The following is a 19,292-nucleotide window of genomic DNA, read 5'->3' on the forward strand; positions in this document are numbered from 1 at the left end:
TTTGTGTTTGATTCACGCACTAAGACTTGAGGGTGGGAAAGTGAAAACAAGCTATTCCGAAAAACTGACAAGGTGAGAGAGCTTCTCGCTGACATTTTTAACCCGTCACGGATGTGTGGCTGATAATTATGCGTGCTGTAAGGCACACATACACTTTGGGTGTTACTTTGAAATTGCTACCGGATTTAATTCATCATTAGGAAACGGTTGTCTTAAAACGGAGTGTGATGTGTGGATAAACAACTGTTTTATTTACAGCATTAGCTTACTAGAGAAGCATTCCTGACACAAAGGCGCCTTTTGCACAGAGGAGATGCAGACCATGCTCCACGATTGATGCAGAATGAGACTAAATGCCTGCTGGAACAAATATAGGCTATGTAGGTCTACGTAATATACACACATAGGCCGATTTATTTTTTGAAAGAGCTCGGTAATAGCCAACGTTTAATTGTTTTGCGCGTAAGAAAACGTGTTTTATTTTTTATTACAAACATATTGCTGGTAGAATGTCTAAGAGGTTATTTAATTTTTGGTAAACACGTTATAATAGCCTAATTAACAGATCAGTAATTCGTATTCATTCAAATATAAATATATTTGGACATTAACTAATGGTCATATTTGTATTATTATTTAATTAATAAACGTTGGTATGATGTGTTACCCTTTTTTTATATTGTCGGGGGCTACCATTATTTATTAAATAATTAATTCACTGTCATTTTAATATACTGATTTATTCTCTTGTTTACCATAAAGTGTACAGTTTTTCAGCTTAATGATTATAATAGGCTACTGCTATTCAACAGTAATACTGAAACCTTTCCCTTTTTGATCTGTCGGTTTCTAGCAGCAAGATATGGCACATCAAAAAGAGACGTTCCCATAGACCAAAATACAGCCTCCGAGAATAAATAAATGAGGAGGCCACTGGCCTCGGGTCAGACTCGGAGGTTTATCACTCTTCTGCTATGCGAGTGGAATTTGTGACTCTCTGCCTTGTCTCAACTTGCAACTCACATATTTACCTAAAGCAGTCGTGACCTTTTCACCTTCAGTTCCAGTCATGTGACACACAGGGATTTTCTACTGTATCGTAAAGCTCAAAACTCCTCTGTTTCTATAGGCTACTTAAAATCTTTAAGAAATTGATCAATAAAACGTTTTTGACTTCATTAGAAGACATTTTTCAGTCCACAAATGAATTGAATTTCATATATTAAGAAATTGTTTTCATATTGTCCTTTGAACAATTATATCCGTTAGAATATTTTAATTCCGATCTATTTATTTGCACGCAAATGGTGGCGAATTCAAAATTTTAATAGCAACAATCAAGAAATATATAGGCTACTAATTTAAGATTGTTCAGCAAACATGCTAAATGCAGTTTTGCATGTTTTTATCCGAATATATGTAATTTTCCAATAAGTCGTGTGCTACTTTCAAAATTAAACATTCATAGTTTCAAGTTTCATTCATATTATTTTAAAGTTGTATCATCTTAACATGAAATAGCTAAATGAATAACATTTAATTATTAAAGGGCTATGTGCATAATACATATATGATAATGTAGTGATTTTATGTTAAACTGATCTCCATATAGAGTGTATATGCTTTTGTTTTGTTAGTGTAGATGTATTTTAAAGTATGGCTATTTGTTCATTTAAATGGATAAGCTTCCTTAATCCTATAAAAGTTCTCATAACTTGATAGGCCCTTTTTGTTTCGGTCTTTGAACGTGTGTTGCGTTTATCTTTCCTCCCTAGCAGCAGATGCATCGCACTTCACTGTCTCACCGGGGATCAAAGCGGCGAGAGAACATAAGTGGTTATTGTATAAGCGAAACATAATACTTCATAACATAAAAGAGAGCGGAGAGATGCTGCTGCTTCATCGGGACGGTTGGGCAGGTGGGGGTCGGTGAGCTCTCATTAAAGCCTAACACACAACGACTATTATGGATCGGATCTCACCAGGTGAAGACGGGAGACGGGCTGGCGCACCTTTCACTGACATCCGAGGCTGCTTTACCAGCTCTTGTCCTTCATAATCCGCTGCCGTGGTGACCTTGAGAGAGAGAGAGAGAGAGAGAGAGAGAGAGAGAGAGAGAGAGAGAGAGAGAGAGAGAGAGAGAGAGAGAGAGATACTAATCACAAGGTTTTGTTTAAACCATGTCCCAGTTGGCAAGGCGCTGTTTATTTATACAATTATCTTTGTCACCAAAATAGTCAAATAATTTACCTTTTTCTCGAATAATGACAACAACAGCAGCATACATAATAATAATAATAATAATAATAATAATAATAAATGTACACATGCAGTCAGTGTGAAGAGAGAAACAGAGACGTTGTAACAGCTTTTACATTTAGAGACACTATTGCAACAGAGCGCGTCATTGTGGTTCCTGGAACAGACTAACACGCACGTCTCCATTCTCTCTCTGGAATATTTCTATTCACATCTGTTGACAGCACTCCTCCTGCGCCAAAACAGAGCTAAAAGCTCAAGTTATGCATCAGCAAATAAATAAATATATCGATCGTATATTTCCAACCGATTTGCCGCCGTTCAAAACATTTGCTATAATGCCATCACGTTGTGTAAAATGAATGAATGAAGGAATAAATAAATAAATAAATAATAATAATAATAATAATAATAATAATAATAATAATAAACAAGCACCATGTTTTCACACTGAAGCACTCCATTCCTTAAAAACTTTCATATTTACATTTTAGTTTGAATTTAAAATTAGTGATTGCTGCTTTTCCCGTTAAAATATTTTATGACTTACTGTCTTTATAAGTACAGGGGAACAATAACCCGTTTAAATGTATCTTTCTGTGTTGACCATTGAATAGACGCATTTGCTTTATTCGTGGGCTCACAAACCCTCCCTCTGGAACCTGAAACATGATATTATGACTTAATTTGCGTGCCTCATTTTGGACTCAACGTCCAAAACCATCAAGTGCGATCTGTAAATAAATAAATAAATAAATAAAAATTTAAAAAAAAAAACCCTGAGATGCCTGAGATTTTTTAAATGGATTTATTTATTTATTTATTTATTTTTTTCTAATGTTCTTCAGGGCCATTGTGGCACAATAACAATCCAAATATTGCGCTTAGACGCTATAAATGTTCTATAACAAAACTTTCACGAGCTTCATCTGTGGCTTAAAATGTGTGCTATTTGTCCAATTGGCCCTGCAAAACATGTTGGCATTCAGTCATGATGTTGCAACTTAATTGTTCTTGCATTCCGTGTGCTTTTTGCTTTCACGAGGTACACATTTGAATTATTCTGTTATTTCTCTGGAAAAGAAAAAAAAATATATATATATACATATCTTAATTGTGGAGTACGACGCGGTATAATAACCGCTTATTGAATTGAGCGGACAAGAAAGCAATCCTGCATCCTCTGACCCCACAATGCATAGTTCGCTTTCATTGATCACCCCCTTATGAGATAATGCAATTACAAACATCAATAAGGAGCTGCGAAGGGAATCATTACGTGGTGACAGTGATAGATGATAGTGCAGAAAATAGCGCGTTTCTCTCCAACAGTCCTGGAGCCCAGGGGCTTTCAGGGGTGGGCTAAAGTCACCAAGGAAACAGATGACATCCAAAATGGCCCTGGTGCAGTTCTGGACACTCCATCTCTTCTCTTCAGACTTTTCTCTCTAGTAGTCAACCAGCTGGCACACAGCATTATTCTATGTGTTAACACGCTTGGTAAGTTGTTGAAACAGAATTACACTTTCATAGAGACACATCCTGCACCGGTTTCTCGTTTCAAATCACAATTCTGTGTATTTAGCATCATGCCGTTGCCTACAATTGTATTTGAACCGACCTGACTGATCAAATATATTTATTTAGTCTATTGTTTATTAGTTTTATGCGTTAGTCTGATTGCTGGGCGAGTGGATTTGTCTATTGGAATTTTTTTCAGCATATTAGGCTAAATAAACACAACGAGTTTTAGCTTTGTATAGCCTACCACCAGTAATGGTAAATGCTTTAGTTGGACAACTAAAGTGAAAGTTGTTTTGGCCATTAAAACGCTTTGATTAATGCATTGTAATTTATTACAAATCGCATTGCAATTGTTTCAAATGTTTAAAAATGACGATTTCTCAAATGGTTTGGATTGTAACATTGTATAATCCACATTCAACAAAAAATCATATGGCCTGTAGTGTTTCTTTTAATGGCGTTTTCCGAACATACAAGTTTACATTTGTATTGTATTTGATCTTTTATTTATGTAAAATGACAAATAAATTATGGAATAACCCAAGTGTGCTAAAGGCAATTTTTTGCTTCTGCAGTATTTCTCACTAACATACAAAAAGTCACAGACACAAACACACACGTCATGGAGAGTGGACATAACCCTCTCAAACAAGACCAGTGGATCTGACCGCATTTGCATTTGTCACTGCTTCTGCTGGCGTGCTGGGAGGACACATGACCCTTTGTGAAAGTTTTCAAACTGAAGCAAAACTACTTGAATAGAGAGTACAGATGACAGAAGCATGCAACAGCACAACCATGCTGCTCTTTATGGGAGGCAGAAAGTCTTGTTTGGGCACCTCTGTGCTTATGGAACACATTTCTTTCAGTCATTACTCACAGGGTTCAATATGTGGTCAGAGCCAGATAAAAGCTTTCTGCTTTCTTCTTAAACAACAGATGGAAAAGGCGTCGTCCTTATATGTATTTGACTGCGTGTAAATAAAGAAAATCAATATTCATGTTAATTTTGCAAAGGTCACGAAACGTTCATTAGGAGACTAAACTAACCGGTGGGAATTTAAACGTATATCTGTATAGCCATACGAAATGATACGTTTATTAAACGCTGTTGAAACTGGATTGAAAAACTGAAACAAGGTTTACAAATTTGTACTAGCTATATTTTGGCTATGTAGGCCTATTAGTTTATTGTCTTGTATCTCTTTATGTGAACGTACATTAGCTACGTCTTCTGTTAAGCACTTTGTAAAAACTGATTTTTCAAAAAAGTGCTAGCCTGAATAAAATACTGAATAAAGTGAAGTGGTTTTGTATTGGCAGTAGCCTATATTTAATACGGGCAACACTTTACCCCATACAGAAATCTGATTTAGGACTATATGTAAAACACAAATAAGAAATATATGTTCACATATGGTTTTCACTAATTTAAAAAAGTCACATACTTAGACATACATATATGGAACGTACATTTCAAAATGCTACAAAAATGGCAGTTTAAATGTATGTCATATATATATATATATATATATATATATATATATATATATATATATATATATATATATATATATATAATTTTTATATTTTTTCCCCTAAGTAATATAGTGGAATTTGAATATGTAGCCTATGCTCAAATATATGAACTATAAGTATTCCAGTTTGTCCATAGGCTAAATCAGATTACAGTGTCCATGTTACACATTAATATAATTAATTACAACAGCAACAATAACAACAACAATGCGTTTTTTCAAGCTACTTCACAAAACAATTATGTATTAATATAATAGTATAGGATGTATTCATTAATATTACTCAGTAGCATGGCAACATGAACACTGTGAATTTTGACCCAAATACATAACAAATCGTTTATTTTTAAGTATCTAGCATAAATTTTATACATAAAATTATCCACAAAAAATAAAAAAATAAATAAAAATAAAAATAAAAATAATATATATATATATATATATATATATATATATATATATATATATATATATATCTTTTTTTTTTTTTTTTTTTTCTACATCATTTTAGTTATCGACTATTGCAATCCATTAGGAAATATCTGGACAACAGCGCAACATAAAATATGCATGCATGCCCCCTTAAGGACAGTTTTCCAGATCCCCTAAAGATGGCAGTCAAACATGGCATTTATCTCCGCCCGTGTCTCCAGAGCACCGAATGGCGAACGCTTGAGGAATCCAAATCTGAGGAGCTGAAACGGTGTCATTAAAACGTCGCCTGTGTTCCGCGTTGCTTGAGAGCAAAACATTCAGCGAAGAGACGGTAATAAAACTACAATGGCGATAGAAAACTGAGGGACGGGTTTGTGAAAGGGAACTTATTGATTTATTATGGGAGTGTAGTTTAACCTGCCATCAACCCTTTTTCTACAAGCCGGCTAACTTTTTTCCAGCATTCCCACAAGAATTATATACCACATTTTCCTCTCGTGGTCGTATTGAATCCATCGTAAACATACATTTCGATTAGTTGTGTCTGTTTTGGGATTATTTCAGCGCTCGGCTTGAGCGGGTCTCTTGGAAACAGCCATCGCTTGGATAATGCCGTTTCAAGCGCTCTTGACGGAGCCATTGAGTGAGTGAAATAAGGCGTGAGGGGGAACTAATCTTCCCATTTAAGTGTTTGTGGCAATTTTATCTAAATGAATTTTAATGCTAAACGGGGGATAATTCTTCCTTTATCCGTCCCTCCACCTCATCTAGTCCCCCGTGTGAGCCTCCGTCAAATTGGCCGCACATTTTTGCACACTAGCAAACGTGAGAAAGTTGAATGTGCAGTCAAACATCGTCATTTCAACCTGTTTGCTTCCGGATTTGAGCACCTGTTTTTACACGATATAGGCTATGATATGCTGCTCCCTTTAGAAAAAAAAAAAAAAAAAAAAAAAAAAAAAAAAAATTGGACTCACCTTGTTGTGCATTTTAACGCCTCGTGTTCAGATTTATTTATTTATTTATTATTGTTATTTTTATTTTTTTATGGGATAAGAACGTTTGGTGACACTTTACATAACAGTGTCTGTGTAATATTATGTGTTATTATAATTAATTAAACAACAATGTGCAATTACAACATGTTAACATTAATATGCATTAATATGTTTCTAGCATTTACACTGTAATGTAAGGTTTTGCCAAAAGTTCTCAGGTGGAATAAAATGTGAGTATTCAAGTCTAAAATAACAATCCCCAGCTTAATCTATAGATGTCTTATAGAACCATAAATTATCATTTGCTTTAGGGCATTTATCAGATTTATTTATTTATTTATTTATTTTTTTATTATCACCTCTGTGTAATGGTATGGAAATTAAACCAGGAGGTTTAATTTTGGGTTCATTAAGCAGGGTGGTAAAAGCATGTTAACAAAATTTAGAGCAAAAAACTGCAAATGGAATAAAAAATAATCTGTTGGCAACTGAATATATGCATAATATAACCACTTTGAACAAGTATATATATATATATAAAAAAGTCTATGTATAATATATATATATATATATATATATATATATATATATATATATATATATATATATATATATATATAAAATCTATTGTAATAGTTTCTTATGAAAAAATATCCCACATATTCTGTTGTCAAGAATTATTGGTATGCCAGCATGGAATCTGCACTGTAAATAGCAGCTATTCAAACTCTGTGGAAATCTGCAGAGCTATCTGCTCATTTCTGCATGCACAGGTTCCATGAAGACTTAGTTTTTAGAATATGTAAGTATTATATTGAGCAGATATAAAGCATGAAAAATGAACCAGTGTTATTTAAGATCAAACCAGGCCTGGAATTCACAAATATATGAAATATAGCTCATGTTCCCCTCTTTTTACACAAAATTTATTCATTTACAATGTATACATAAACTCTCCAAAATTCAAACAAGTGATAGCAACATGTTAAACCAATATCCCAAAAAACAGTTTGCTTAATCAAAAGCATATATGAATCCCAAGTCCCATTAATAACTTAAATGCTTAAAGTTTGATGGGTTGGCCTGACACACATTCACAATCACATTCAGCTTCTCATACATCCAAATAAATTTCACTGGTTCCAGTGCTGATGTGTTAGGTGTTGGGGGGGGGGGGGGGGGGGGTGTCCATTATGTGTACAAACTGGGAATGCAAAATAAAGACCTCCTTAAAGACTGTGGCTCAGACAGGTGGATATCATTCTGTGTCTTCCTTAAGGCCCTGATGGGTCACAGGTAATCCACCATCCCACAGGACAGAAAAAAAAAAAAAAAAAAAAAAATGGCCTAGCAAATCATGTATTCCATGAAATATTGATTTATTCACATATATTTTTTTTTCTCTCTCTTTTAAACGCAAAATGATGGAGGAGGCCAAAAGTCTATGGAGATGGCACACACATAGTGTGGAAAAAAAAGTTCACATCCTTTAAAAAAAAAAAAATATTTGAAACAACATAATATGCAGAACAATACGATAACATTTACAATACTCCCCCCCCCTCCCCCCAGTTCTTATGAAAGTCCAATGCAATTTTACAACAGTATACAGTATGTCCTCATCCCTCCCTTCTAGAGGCTGATATAGTAATAAATTCAATCTCTCTCTCTCTCTCTCTCTCTCTCTCTCTCTCTCTCTCTGTTTTACACAAAGGGCACATCCTTTTAATGTGTCCAATAGTATACAGAAATTGGCTGCTTTCTTGGTCCAAATGTATAGCCAAGATACAAGCTCCTCAGTCTCTGTAACAAGTCAGAATGTAATGGGTGCTACGTGAGCCCCAGAAAACCAATCGCAGTTCCTCTTCTGTCCATCACAGTCATTTAAAGTATCCGTTTTAGTACATTACTGGGCATGGATGTCCATGAATTGTCCGCCCATGGTAGGGTCTCCTGGATTGAACATGGGGGGGCTAGAGACTGACATGGGCATGGCAGGGTGAGGCGGTCCTCCATGCATCAACATCGCTGGGTGGGGGGGGTGTCCAGAAATGTAAGAACGCATGGGAGGTCCGTGCCCCAACTGAGCAGGGTGGGGCATCTGGGAGGCGCTGTAGCCTACTTGTCCCATAGCCATACCCACTGGGCCACTGTGTGACAGGTAATCCGCTGGCATGCCTTGCAGTCCTGGAATGAAAAAACAAAACAAAAAAAACAGAACAGCAATATTATTAAAGCTGCATTTGGAACCGTTAGACATGACATTATCCATTTTAGCCTTTGTTTATGCATTTATCCATTAGGGAAGTCATTAAGCCAATAATTCCCTTTTCAAGGACAGTTTGACTCTGCAATCACAGCAGCAGAAATGCACATGTGACTAAGTCATGTGGTTGTAAGAGATGCCTCTGAGAGAGTACTGTCCTCTGTAATGAATGGGAAGAGAGTAAAAGAGCAATCCATGTAGTGGGAGAGGGTGCCTCTTTAGGGACTAACTCGCTGGCCTGAACACAGCACTTTGCAGGGATCTGTACTCAGTGCCTTATCTATCAAGCCGGGAACCGGCCACCGTTGTACCCGCCTAGTCAACCGGAAGGCTGTCCTTCACTAAGGTCAACCCAACGGTCGATATGCAGCTGTTGTTTGGCTAATTTGCAAATTTTATATTCATCTCAAAAAACAACACTGTGATGAAATCTATATAATTGGCTACCCACTGAATAACAGTGACTATGATGTGCCTATAATGAAAAAGGCATTGACTTTTATTTTCTGATAAGAGGGCAAGCATTGATTAATGTGCACTCTCTAAACTTTTAAACCACATTCTAGTATATGTTCTAGTAGCCAAGAGAACCTTAAAATTAATACAGATATAGCCCTATTTGGGCGGTACTAGTTTTCCTTGAGGATGCCATGAAAAATTTCGTTTCACAGACATACTTTGTGATTTTAATCCCATCCAAATCAAACATATCTGTGTTTTTCTAACACAACGATAAAAGGATGGAGCAAATTATGTTCTGTTTTTTGGCTAACTGGTAAACCTGTGAGAAATCTAATTCCATCCAAATATTAATAACTGTGATTTCTGTGATTTTCACAATGCTTATCCTCCTCAATTTTGCCCTTCATGGACTACTGTAACTAAAGATAAATGTCTTGTTGCACTGCCAGGTGCAAATTCACTATGGATTTACAACTTTTTGCCAACTTTTGGGCAACATGCCAGGTGGTGGATCAAGTACTGCCTACATCATCATATTTTATTTAAATAAGAAAGTTAAATCAGCCAGGTATGATCCTCACCTAAATTAATTCCCTTTATTACATACATAATGTTATAAACTTACATGTATAAGTCTTATTTGTTTCTGTTGGTTTTGTGGTGCACAAATTCAGAGTGCATGACTCCCATAACCCCTGCACCCAGACAATAAACACTCCCATCTTTGAAAAAACTACAGATATCCCAATCCCATCTGAATCAGTACATGAAATCACAAATGTCCAATGTAAAATTTGGAAAATGAATCTGTCCAAACACTAAATGGCACATAGGTGGAAATGAACTGCTAAGTGTCCCAAGCACTAGCCAAGTCTTTCTGCCAGAGGAGACCACAACAATGACAAATGAGGTAAAATAAGCCATGCCTTTATTCTACGTTCTCCTCTCACTTATCTCACTTTAAACACAATGAGCAAAGGTCTTTGGCTTGCTCTGAAAGTCCCTCTGAGAAACACCGCCATTGTGCTCAAATTAAAGTCGAAAGGTGAAAATTTACAAAGGCCGTCACTTGAGAGGCCTCACCTGGGTGCGTACATGTGCCACTACCGGAAAGGCCACTAACCCTGTGACAGCAGCGATACAAAGCAACAAATAAAACTGAAGTTAATAAAAAAAGAACTATTTTATGATTGCCCTAGTTATAGGTCTTAGGTTGCAGCTTTTGAATAGCATTTAGAATGGTTTGTGCTTTGCACTCACATGTGAAGCAGTAATCTGTATGCCCCTGCAATTATTCACAGCTAAAGGTCTGACCCGAGCTTTTGAGGGGTCGTCAACTGTATTTGATTTCAATCCTTGAACACATTGTTGGTGAATATCGTTAGGAAGGAAAACATCCACTCTATCAGAAAAGCAATGCTTGGCCATGAAAAGGGCACACGTTGCAAATGTGTTTTTTCACTTAATAAGTCAATCAATACATTGAGTTCCTTGCCTGTCTATTTTCAGAGGTGCCATGGGACCGAATCAACAGGGGATGTTTGACACAGACAATACAGGAGCTAAATCCCTAAAGGCCCCCTTTCCCCCTTAAAAGTAAAAGTTCAGAGCAGAAAAATGGGTACTTTGACCCTGCAAAAGGTTAACAAACTTCTGCTTAATGACTGGGAGGAATGAAAATTCAGACAAAGGAGTCTCCAGCAGAGCTTCCAGCTCACCAAAGCATACCAGCAGCATTCAAGTATGGGCGGAGGGGGCAACATTTTTGTCCATATGCCCATAATTAATGCTTTCTGTGTTTGCTTTTGTCTTGAAATTATTAAAAAAAAAAAAAAAAAAAAAAATTGGCCATCCTTGGCTAATTTTGTAGAAAAAATACAAAGAACGGTGCAGGGGGAAATGGCCATAAAACAGTCGTTCCCTCACTTATCAAAGGCTCGCCCTCTTCTGCTTGAGTAGCTAGGCTTTATCCACGCTGACAGGTGTATTGTTTCTGAGAGCCATAAGCTCTATAATCGTCATGGGCAGAAAGCATAACGCTTTGCTAAGTATGTTTAATTGGCTTCGGTTTTAAGTAATGTTGCAGTTTGACTGCTCGGAATACCTTAATTTCAGGTCTTAGGACTTCCCAGCAAATAACTGCTTAATCTCGCCTTGAGGAAAATTCCTCAATTAATGAAAACTGCTTATAAAATATAATGAAGCCTTGGTCTCTTAATCAAATAAGATAATTTTTTTTTTTTTTTTTTTGTAATAACCTATTAATTTAATTGGCCGTGAAGTATAAAACACCACTTACGTTTAATTGACCTAGAAACTAAAGTAACGATATTTAAATTAGACAAGCTAGGAAATTTCAGAGATGAAGCTGTAAAAACCAGGCATTCTTCACCATGGCGACATATTTCTGTCACACTCTGCTTCCTTTTCTATCCTCATTTCCCCCTTTCGCTCGCTCTCATTTTTACCTCAACCCATCTCATCTAAGATTCTACATACGGCCCCCAATTACAGAATTCGGCAAGCAAATTGAGGCTGTTTAAAGCAGGTTTCTCTCTCCTGTCTTCTGGGAACTATGGCAGCTGCTGAAAAGCAGCCATTTGCACATGGGGAAACACTCTTGTGTGTTTAGATATGCACACAAGATGACACACAGGGATGTGACGTTTTAAAGCGCAGAGTTTGTTATCAGCCCGTGTCTCCTGGTTAAAGACAGTGAAGTAAAGAGCATCTTTGACAACAGAGGTATTCTGTGCATGGCTGCCTTAATGATCTTTATTTTTATATACCGAATAAGTCAAATCCATTTGTCACACCACTTGTGATGGCATATTTAATTTTGGATATAGTCAATTAGGCTGGACTAAGCTGTGTACCCTGCTGTGCACACCTCCATTTTGCACAGCTTCATCTCCTCTGCCTTTGCCATTAATAATCCTATTAGTAAAGACAAACGAGAAAACTGTGGACCAAGTCTCAGAGTCAAAAGAAGCAGCTCCATCTGAAACATTCCAAGTAAGGCTAATATAGATTCTGAATGTATTCGGCTGCGGAGTGAGAGAGCAATTCTTTGTGCGTTGCCTCGCAGGTTGGTGTATATATGTAACTCATGCATCAGCTGTAGGGAGACACTTTGGGAGCATGCACTTTTCTCTCCTTGCACTGCTGCAGACTGCTTACATTTTGCCAATCAGTCTGTTGCTATGGTAACGCACCCCTCCCCTTCTCCGACTAAAACCCCAATCTCAATCCCCCCACCCTGCATTTGCCTCTTTCCCCGTTCAGCTATCCCTCCTCCCTCCCTCTCTCTCTTTATCTCTCTCTATCTCACCCACTCTCATTTTAACCCTTCCATATGACTCTATGCATTGTTTAATAATATAGCCAAAACTGTGGAGAAGTAAGAAAGAAGAAAACATACACAAGCACACAAACTCCTGCTCGAAGCTCGTCACCCTTGAGAAAAATCTTTACATGAGAGGAAATATTAGTATTGGTAAGCAGGAAGTAAAAAGACATTTCTTTCCCATTTCGTAAAAGCAAATCAAATGAATTGCTGAAAACATGTCACAAATCATGAATAGTTGGTGGCCCTGCTTTTGTACTTACTTCCCCCATTGCTTTGCGATTGGTTAACTAGAAGGTTACATGTAGTGCCACTGTCCCTCCATGCCCATATTCATGCCCATCCCACTCATAGGCCCTATAAGGAGAGAAAACAATCGAAGAAGATGCCAAAAGATGAGAAAATAAACAGACCACAACTCAAGAGACAGAAGGACAAGAAACAAAAGCACAATCCCCCATTTATTAATAGAGAAGAGAGGAAAAGCATACGGAAATTAGACAATACAAGTAAACAAACAAGTAAATAATGCATTCAAAGGCTAAAGGTTGGAAGGAAGCCTGGCTTTGGACAAATCCTGCGGCTTAACTGGTGAGGTGGGAGGGGGGTGAGTGGTTAGCGACAGTGACCAGTTGCACATGGTGGAAGAGGCTTGGATACAGAGAGGAGAGCGAATCCTGGGAAAATGGGTTTTGGAAAAGAAGAGTGAGGGGTGTAATGCATTGGACCACACCTGTGCCAGGCAAGGGTATCGGAGTCAGACTGAGAAGGAGGTAGTGAGGGGGGCTTGTGGGAAGGTGGGAGATGTCAGAGATGAAGAAGACATGCCAAGGTCTTACCAGGTGGTCTGATTCCCATGTGCTGCTGGCCGTCCATCACAAAGCCTCCCATGGGTTGACCATCTGGGTTGTAGGGAGCCCCTTGACTTACTACAGGAGGGCACGGTGAGGGAATGTGGGGGAAATGAACAGCGGTCAATTAGTGCTTTTAATTAAGTTTCAGTTGCAAGAGAAACATCATCTGTTAACACACACAGACTGAAGCATTTCGCCTAGTTTCTTAGGGTTTCATGAGAGCTAACACACTTGACAGAACATGCCCAATGCCTAAGTACTGGGAACAAAGACCTAACCGTATAGATATTGGATACATTTTAAGAAGGGCTGTCAATCTATTACAACTTTTAATTGAATTAATTACATGATATATTGATTAATACTGTATATCAAATTAATCGCAAATAATTTTATATATATCGAAATTAACTGAAAAAGGCTCCCTAACAAAACACAATATAAAATAGTAAAAATAATTACAAATAGAATATTTGTTAGAAATATAATAATTTGGATAATTCAAAGACATCAAATTATTGTGGCAGACAAGTAAAGCATTGATTGGTTTCTCAACCCTGTTCCTGGAGGCCCCCCAACACTGCACATTTTGTATATCTCCCTTTTCTGACACACTCAATTCAGATCTTGAAGTCTCCACTAACGAGCTGATGAGTTGAATCAGGTGTGTTTGACTAGGGAGATATCCAAAATGTGTAGTGTTAGGGGGCCTCCGCAGGCACACGGTTGAGAACCACCAGGTTAGACAATACAAAATGTGGCCACATCAATCTATTTTGCAATTGATGTTCATCAATCTGTCCAAGGTAAAATGAAGGGCTGTTCTCACAGAACACATTTCTTTGTTTTGCGTGTGCTGTTTCTGTTGGTCTACATACATATTTCCCAAATAGCTTTTTAAATATCTCACTGTGGTTACATTGCTTTTCACTAGTTTTCAGCGTTTCTAGCCATAAATGGCACATTTTTAGGATGATGTGCCAGGTTAAATTTAGTTTTAAACTTTGAAAAATGTCAACTGTGATCCCTGCATTCGGAGTGCAACTTTCTTTAAAAAGCAGTAGCTTTGATTTTCTTTACAGCTGGAGTTGCGCTGACTGCCCCCTGCTGACTGCGACTCACTAAAACAGGAAGGTGGTACCTACTTCAAGCTTGAATTGCTCCGAAGGTAGGAAAATTAGCTATTACAGAATTTGTGTACAGGCAGGAGGTATGACTAATTGTGTTATTTATTGTAATGCATTATTTTTTATATAATTAATCGCACTGAATTAATGTATTAAATCAACAGCCTTAATTTTTAGACAACATTAAATCTTAATTCAACATTAGCAGTACACTGATTAAACTGTCCAATAAAAAATACAAATACAAAATACAATTTTACCACATGAGATAATTTAGATGTACTTACCAGGAGTTTGCACTGTTTTTTTTTTTTTTTTTTTTTTTTAAAGGGTGTGTGTGTGTGTGTGTGTGTGTGTGTGTGTGTGTGTTTGTGTTGAGGGGGTTATTTGGTCAAAAACAACAGCTCAACCCCAATGAATGCCTTTGAACTTTACTGAGTCCCTAATGCAACCCTGCCCCTTGAACTCTATTACAGGTAATAAACTTTACAGCAGTCCACAACAAGCCATGCACCAGGGGCACTGCTCAATAACAGGACAAATTTAGAGGAAGATGGAAGGCAAAACACGGTCACTAAAAAATGTAATGATAAAAATACATATTAATATCCTCCTGTTTGCTTAGTCAAAAGGCTCTCCACTAAGCTTTGGAGTTATTTTGGAGGATACAGAGCTAGATAAGGAGCAGTCACACATTTGACGTCTCGTTGTAGTTAGTTTCAATAGTTTAATCAAGTGTATGTGTTTGCTTGCTCCCCTCCATCTTTGGGTTATATTGCACCCAAGTCAGCATGATTAGTGCTTTGGGTTAATTGGATGGATTTTAGTGGTCAATCATTGTTGACATCCAGGCTGGGCTAAGTATTTACCGGCAGGTGGGCCTCCGGGTGCATGGCTTGCTGGGGGCTTGCGCCTGCGCGACTTGAATACAGAAACTATAGGGGACTTGCCTGCTCGGTTGGACTGGTCGATCATGGGCTGCACTATTCTCCTTCTTGCATTAATGAACCTGTAAGAGACAAGAAGAAACAACACATGGTCAGGTTTTGGAACACATGAAGAAAAAGTGGATGCATTTTTTGGGAGATTTGTCCCATGAACACAGTCACGTCCAAGCCTGCTGCTGTCCAGGCCAGCCCAGATAACTAATCGGAGGGGTAATTGAGGGATTTTTTTTTTCTCTAATCCTGTAGTACTCTAGTGGGAGTGTCAGAGAGAAGTTGTTCCATAACAGAAATGCTCACAAAGCTTATGACTTGTACAAACTTGCGCTGGCTCTGTATGTCATCTACTAACTGTGGTGCACAAAAGCATTTTTAGGAAAATTGCGTTTTTATCTTTCTGTGCACGTTCAAGATACTTTCCTTTTTATCTACTTTATTTTAAACAGTTGAACCGTTCAAAATCCTCATGCCAGATGTAACACAGTTGCTATGCACCACATGAATTAATTTGTTTAGGAAATGTTTGCTAACAGAAAAAGTGTTGCATTGTCAAAAGAACACTAGTACAAGCCATGTTTTCTTTTTCCTTGTGTCTCCCTAGAGAGAGAAGAATACAACTGTGGACTGAATGAGGCGCTTTTTTTCATCAGAAAAGAACAGACTGGTTTCACATGCACTGCATTTCTGCTATTACGCATAACATTAACGACAAAAACATATCTGGCCCCTGTAGCTTCTGACCCCCAGCCTCCCCGCACCATACATTGGACCTTGTTGTGCCTAAATCCCCTCTTGTGACCCCGTGACCCTGGTCACCTCCAGGAGACCAAGCTCAGGGGTTCCAACTTGATTTATGTCCTCCTGCTGTTACCACAGTTGGACACTTCCATTTCATCCTTTTAGGGGGGCATTAGTAGACTTTTAAGGAAACAATAGCCCAGCTAGTCTTTTCAGCCTGAGAAAAGCAAAAGAGAAGAGCTTGGGGTTAAGGGAGAGAGAAAGGGAGAAATAAAGAGAGAGCAGAACTAACAGACAAATAGATGTTCACATAGGTATCTTCTAGGCTTCTTTCTTCTTAATTATAAAACGGATAGTTTCAACTTGACATTCTGGGATGAGCCACATTGAAAGCCATTGCAAAATGCTGATAAATGCACACTTGCGACCGCATATGTTATATTAATACGGCAAGTTGTCTGGCAACCGCAAACAGTCTACAGTTAGGCCACATCCAGATTAATGCATTTTGGTTTGAAAACACATTGTTTTTTCTACATTTATGCCTTTCATCCACAATAGAATGGCGTTTTCCTCCATCAAAAAATGGAGACTTTCGAAAATGCTCCCCATTGTCGCATACTTTGTAAAACGATGATGTTAGGAAACTAAAAACAGAATTCAAACTAAAAAGGATTAATGTGGATGAACTTTGACTTGTGAACTATATTACTTTAGCGACGAATTGTTTATTCCCATAAGTTGAATTAATAAGCATTAAATATAAACAGGTTATTGAACTGTTTCCATTATTTGTAAAAGCTATAAGCCACTCAAAGCCATGCGATATAGTGATTTTAACAATTTTACTCTCCCTAATGTTGTGACATGACTTTCGTTCTTCCATAGAACACAAAAGGAGATGTTAGGCAGAATGACAAACTCAGTCACCATTCACTTCCGTTGAATGAAAAAAAAAATGCAATGGAAGTAAATAGTGATTGAGACTAACATAATGCATAAAACACCTACTTTCGAGTTCCACAGAAGAAGAAAAAAGTCACAAGGGTTTCAAACAACAACGATGATGAATAAATGATGACAGAATATTCATTTTTGAATGAAATATCCTTTTAAGAACACACTTTTAGAGTGGTAAAATCATTGAATGTTCAATTAGACAAACAGTTAGAATGTTTTTTGTTCCTATAAATCTATTTCACCAGAGCACACAGTTATCGCCAATATCACTCTACGACATCACCTTTAAAAAAAAAAGAGCAGGGAGGAATGTACTGACATGGCAGTGCACCATCAAATGAGGGAATGTCTGGAGTTTTATCACCAGCAGGGCTGCAAAGCAGGGGGAGTCTCAGACTAGGCATTCCTTTTACTACCTTCATCTCAGGCTGGGGTCAAAGGGGGGCCACTGTTGTCTATCTGCTGACCTCTGCCGTTTGGATTTTCCTCCCTCTTTCAGTCTCTCTCTCTCTCTCTCTCTTTTTCCACTTTTTTTGGAAAAAATTGTGGAAATGGCTGTTCTTTCTTTTTCTTTTTTTTTAAGGTATCTTAAGCTTCCTCTCTCGGTCCTCACTATATCTAAGGCCAGATGCACCAAAGGCTGGAACAAAGGACAAGTGCTACACAATACCAGGCAGGGGGATGGATTTGGGTGGGGGGCGGCATGTGGGGGGGAGGGGGGGGGGTGTAAAAGTGTGAGGAAAAAGAGAAAGAATGGTCATGCTCTGTTCTGTGAGCCAGGCGGACGCCCTGGCGCTGACGGTTAAGAAGGCAATCAAAAGGAGCAGGGAGCCATATGGGCCCGGGTAAAGCTGCCGCCTCCATTAGGAGTAAAAGTTCACCTTTGCGCGACCTCTCCGCGCTATAGGACTGCGTTTATGGCCTGTTCGGTTTCTACTTCCCATAGGCACACAATGAAGCCGACTATTCAGGCCTGCTTGGGACAATGGGGGGCTATTTTAAAGCAAAATTCCACTAGTGGCACCTCCGAAGTAGAGTAAAAAGAGGAGGGTTAAAAATACAGAACTTTACTGAAAGGGAAGAGAAGAAAGATCGAATTGGGAGCTCTTATGAGCCAAATGAACCTTGATAGAGGCCACAGTTTGGTTCTTCTCATTACGTTACTGAGAGTGTGTTTCGTAATGTGTTGGAGCACCATAGCTCATTTTCATCTTCACTGACAGTCGATGTGATCTCTGTCTGGTCTGCCAGGGCGTCCACTAATATCCCACTCTCATTACAAATGCACAGGTGTAGCGCGAACGGCACATGAAATGGCCAATTAAAAGCAAGAAATTGTCTTTTTCATCAGCTGGCTTTGTTGCGTGACCAATTAGGGAATAATTTAATAAGCATTGCTGGAAAGATCTGGATTGGAGATACAAAAGGTTAGATTTCAGTATGTCTATCTAAATGCATATGAAGTGTGTAGTTTTTTCTCAGAAATGCCTTCTTCGTTTGCTCATTCACTTGATCGCCTCTCTCTTTCAGATGTAAACTGCGTGAGGAGGCACGTGCATGACTACAGAGGACCAAATTCACTCATGAAATCGCATTTCAACACACTCAGCTACATTTACATGTATATTAAAAACCCACAAACAGGCATATAGGTGATACTGACAGAGTAGAATGATCTGGATGAATCAGATCTGCATCTGTGGCTCTACTGGAATCTAACCCCCCAAAAATGCATTGAATAAAAGATTTCAAAGATGTAATGAGGTGTAATTAGTTAAAATAAAGTTAAAGTGCTTTATCAAGTAGGCACTAATACCCATTGTGCTAACTTAGCTTGCTAA

At 38.0% G+C, this 19,292-nt stretch overlaps 1 protein-coding gene across 2 annotated transcripts in view; it reads right to left on the reverse strand.

The window, feature by feature from the left end:
* Window positions 1-7,663: 7,663 nt before the first annotated feature.
* The window catches only part of LOC127412408 (homeobox protein Meis1), a 76,523-nt gene continuing 64,894 nt past the window's right edge, over window positions 7,664-19,292 (reverse strand). The window contains exons 10-13 of one of the 2 annotated variants that reach the window (XM_051648737.1): window positions 15,760-15,818; window positions 13,668-13,757; window positions 13,092-13,185; window positions 8,793-8,941 (exon numbers count right to left, since the gene is read on the reverse strand). In XM_051648737.1, coding sequence (XP_051504697.1) covers window positions 13,127-13,185; window positions 13,668-13,757; window positions 15,760-15,818 — 208 coding nt within the window. In that variant the 3' untranslated portion in view covers window positions 8,793-8,941; window positions 13,092-13,126. Of the gene's footprint in view, window positions 8,942-13,091; window positions 13,186-13,667; window positions 13,758-15,759; window positions 15,819-19,292 lie in introns of both variants that reach the window. The other variant, XM_051648736.1, reaches the window with a different exon arrangement.

Source organism: Myxocyprinus asiaticus, chromosome 21 (assembly GCF_019703515.2).
Source record: "Myxocyprinus asiaticus isolate MX2 ecotype Aquarium Trade chromosome 21, UBuf_Myxa_2, whole genome shotgun sequence".
Lineage (NCBI taxonomy): Eukaryota > Metazoa > Chordata > Actinopteri > Cypriniformes > Catostomidae > Myxocyprinus > Myxocyprinus asiaticus.